Raw genomic sequence first — 4,744 nt, forward strand, 5'->3', positions numbered from 1 at the left:
ATATTAATAATATTACAATTAATATAAAATTGTATACATAACAAAATGTATTTGTATGACTATATGTAGTCTCTCTGTTTCTTTTTATTTGTCCTAATTTTCTTTTTAAGGCGTCTTTTTAAAATTTGTCCTAATACTTTACTCTCATAAAATACTTTAAATTCTGCTTTTTTTTTTCTTCTTTTTTTTTCTTGCATCAAATTTACTTAACTAAAACTTAATAAATTGAAATATCTCTACGGAATAAAAAACCGAGGACGGAAGGAGTATTTAATTGGAGACGAATGGGAGAAGTAGTTTTTTAAAATTAACCTATTCAAGTGTATGAATCTTCCCATAACTATTTATTTATACTCATCTGCTCATCAGTAACCCTTGTTCAAGTAGTTAATATTGGTCAGAGGTAGCAGAATCCAGTTGCATGGATGCAGAAGAAAGTAAAAGTGTACACTTCAAATCCAATCTTGGTCTATATTGGACGTTGAACAACACGCTCTGAAATTATCTGAACACCCTTTTTTAAGTAGCTACTCTTAATTGGGTTTTTCTTCCTCTTTTTGATTGGTTACTCATTAATTAATGTCTTGGGAATAGTTGATGTTCCTATATATATATGGTCATTTCATTCATACCATATTTATGGACAGACAATGGTCTAACCAACTATAAGCTCTTTTTACTACCTCCGTGTTACCGTGTATATTATTTGCTACAATTTGACATATTTTTCGTTGCAGATAATATACGAAGTATAATGGAGGTAGTAGTTATTGTCAAAAAAATTGTGGTAAAGTTTGTGGAGAAGTGAAATTGAGGGTTTTCCAATGGAGTAAAAGATTTTCAACACTTACAAATTTGAGGTATGAAGAGTACTCCGTAACTCGCTAGCTTAGTCATACATGATAAAATGAACACGCATTCAACAACAGTTTATTCAGTTGCATCTTATACATATGACTTAAGCCTTAATTAGATCGTAAAAGAGTCTGCTAAGTGTACACGATAATGGCCTAGACAATCTTCTTCAATGTTTAAGTTAACATGCACGATCAATTATGAATATGAAGAATTGCAAGAACATCTATAGTGATTTTATTGGTGTCTAAATTTGTGTCAACTAATTACCCTTACAAGTAAATTTGGTGAATTCACTTGGTAATGTTTGTTATTTGTGACTTTGAGGTTATGAAAGCACACATTTTTAATTAAGGGTTTTCTTTAGTGTTGAGCTTTCTTTACTATTCCCTTCCAAATGGTTAGGTCTAATAAGATTGGATATACCTTATATCCAACTATATGTCTAATTGTCTAGACTTTAAGTCTGCATTTTTGTAACACACTTTATAATATTAATTAATATGATTTTATGTCACCTCAAATCCGACTGTAATTGAATCATTACTAGGTCAAGTTAAAATTGAAATTCCTAACATATTGAGTTAGATTTAGATTGATATTTAATACATTAGATTGAACTCGAGTTTGTTTAAGTACAATAGCAAATTGTTTTAGCTTTAATCAAGCTCTAGCTAGTACTCCTCGAGTCAAGTTTAAGTTCAATACTCTAACATTTAGGCTCATATCGAGTGTTAGTCTCCTTGAGTCAAAACATAATTTGGTTCAAATTTTAAATTCTCAAGGCAACTCAAATGTTATGTCAATTTTGGTGTGAATAATATAAATGTGACGACTATATTATCGAATGTCATTGGTTCTGGTCAATCGATTACAGACCAATTAGATTCCGTCAATTTGAATCCGGTCAACTTCAACTTTCAATTCTATTTTTAAAACTTTAGTTACAAGCCATTCTCCATTATAGTGTATCATTTCTCTTTACTAAAGAAGTCATTCACAAAACTAAACTCATTCAATAAGACAAAGTCAATATACCTTTCTTCAAGGTGATGGTTGGAAACCCAATCTACTAAAGTAAAGACATGGAACGAGGAAGAAGTGGGCACTAATGCACTATAGAATGCACCTGCAAAAGAAATTAACTCAAAGTTAAGTAAAACAGATAGCATGTCAGACTACTAGTGTACTCTTTTTTTCTTTCTTTCTTTCTTTTTTTTATCTACTATGTATTTTATTCTTTAATTTATACTACGTATAATAAACCAATTCAACCCTTAACACCCACGATTTTTTTAGGCCTATTATTTATGAGTCAGACACTTAATAAAAAGGAGAAGAGCCAAAGAGGCGATGAATATCTCCACTTCCATGCACACTACTTAATAAGATTCAACCACTTACACAAGTACACGATAGTAAAAAAGAGTCTTACCAAATGAGTCGATCATTGCTCTGAATGTCAGACTACTAGTGTCCTGAGTACTAAAAAGAAATGAGAGATAGAAAAGGAGAGAGAAAGAGCTAAATTCCATTTCCCAATTCATATCATGCACACATTCAGTTGACACAACTCTCAACATTACAACCCACCAATCTCTTCTGAGACTGACATGCAGAACAACTGCATTTGAGAGTACTGTCTATGCATCTCTCTGTCTTATCTCTTCTGTTTCCTAAGCCCATACATTCATCCCCTTCTTCTGCTTTGCTACTAACTTCAACTTCCCCTTTTTCTTCCTATTTATACAACAACAAAAATTGAAATTACTTGCCTTCAATTCATAAACTATTCAAACTACACACCTTTTGTTCTCTAAATTCTTCTGCTACATTACATTACATTACACCTAATAATTCTGAGTTCTGAGATATTTTGCCTTGTTCTGTACTAGCTATAGTCTGATCCCCTGCTTCTTATCTTCAAGGTTCATATTTCTATCTAATTCTACTTTTTTTTTGTCATCAATGTTCATTTTATTTTGTTGTATGTCTATGCATGTGCGACTGTTTTTATTCTCATACTCGCTTTGTCCCACTAAGATTCCATTTATATTTCGAGTATGCCCCTATTCCTTAAATGGAACAATGCCCCCTCCTCGATTAACAACCCATGTGCACCACAAAAGAATCAACTCTAAGAAAACAGACAAAAAGATATGGGACAATTTTAATGGGACATAGGCGTTCAGGATAAGAATGTTAGATGTTGCTTAATGTTTTGAATTTAGTAAGGTAGCTTAGCAATGTTAACTAAATAGATGTATATGCTTTTGTGGTAAAAGACTAAAAGTGTCACATGATGTTACAATTCAACTTATCAAGAGCTTTATCTTGAAAATGGATCATTTGATCATTAATATTATGCTTTAATTAAAATAGCCACACAATTGCATAGCTTACATGTGTGAGTGTAGAAGCAAATATGTAGTTAAAAATGATTGCATTGAATAAATAGTAAAAGGATTATGAAATGTGTGGCAAACGGTTTGTTGATATCTAGTGCACCCAAATTAGTAAAAGGGTTATGGTTGCATTTAATGTGCTTTATATATCTTTGGTTATGTTGCTCATACTTTTACATTAGAATTACAAGTTACAACGGGTGCACCAGATATTTTGGATGTCCGAGTTTAGACTGTGATGTATTGAGTTAGAATGAAGAGTTCGAGTTATAATACATAAAATAAGACGAATTTGCTTTAAACCCCCATCCTCCACTTTTTAAGAAAGATCACCTAGTCTTTAACTTTTGTCTCAAGTGTTGATGGGCCTAATATGTTAACGTTATTCCTACACATGATTATGTTTTACATAATTTATGACTTGTAGCACACAAATTTGGTACATGTGAATGTCTTTTACATAAACTTTATGATCTTACTAAGTTTTTAAAAAATTGTGTAGATATGGAGAAACAAGAGGGTGAAACTATCCACAACAATATGGAAGAAAGAACCAAAGTATTCCCTTGTATGTTCTGTTCAAGGAAATTCTATAGCTCACAAGCTTTAGGAGGCCATCAAAATGCTCACAAAAAGGAGAGGATTGCAGCAAGAAAAGCCAAGAGGGTAACTGAATATTCTCTCCTCAACGCGTACTCGCCACCATCGTCTATGTCGTCGCTATTTTTTTCCGGCAACCACCACCAGCAACATCCCCATATGGCCCTCCTTAGTAGCCCACCCCCACCACCAATTTACATTGCCTCCCATGCTTCCAACATGTCTCATTTTCCTACTAATAATCAACTTTGTGACCCATTTGGGCCTGGTGGGCCGACTCGATTTCCTAATATGATGGTTTATAATAGTAATGGTGGGAGTGGCCCAATTAATCCTTACTCATCATGTTGTGAAGAGGCCCATGACCAAAATATGGGAAATTGGCAAAGGGAGTTGAGGTTTGGTGGGCCCAATAATACGAGTTCAATGCAAGTGTTGAAAAAGAATATGGAGACTTTTGGGAGAGATTGTCATAAAGAGATGGAAATGAAACTTGATTTGTCTTTGCATTTGTAAAAAATAAGATTAAATGGAGGCTTTGTATTTTGAAATTTTTAGAACTTTAGTTTATGACTAGGCTTGGAGCCTTCAATTTTGGCAAAGGGAGAGAAATTAAATAATAAAAGAGTTATGATGAATTTGGATCTTTTTATGCTTGCATTAGAGCTAAAAGAAGATTGTACTTTTGTTGGTACTATAATTCACATTTCTTCCAAGATTTTTGTAGGCAAAAGAAAAAGCCAAAACACTACATTTAATAAATCTATTCAATTAATATGATAATTATCCCTAATAAGAAATATTATTATAAGGCTCTATGTTTATTAGATATTTGCTTACAACAGCTTGACTTTTACAGTATCTGTATAGGTGTAGAGGAAATT

The 4,744-nt window shown here is 32.7% G+C and overlaps 1 protein-coding gene across 1 annotated transcript; it reads left to right on the plus strand.

Moving 5' to 3' along the window:
- Positions 1 to 3,764: 3,764 nt before the first annotated feature.
- Positions 3,765 to 4,376, plus strand: LOC110727790 (zinc finger protein KNUCKLES-like). Its single transcript, XM_021907362.1, has one exon. It carries the CDS (start codon positions 3,765 to 3,767, stop codon positions 4,374 to 4,376), a length of 612 nt encoding a protein of 203 aa, XP_021763054.1.
- Positions 4,377 to 4,744: the final 368 nt, after the last annotated feature.

Source organism: Chenopodium quinoa, unplaced genomic scaffold, assembly GCF_001683475.1.
Source record: "Chenopodium quinoa cultivar QQ74 unplaced genomic scaffold, ASM168347v1, whole genome shotgun sequence".
NCBI classification, from domain to species: Eukaryota; Viridiplantae; Streptophyta; class Magnoliopsida; order Caryophyllales; family Amaranthaceae; genus Chenopodium; species Chenopodium quinoa.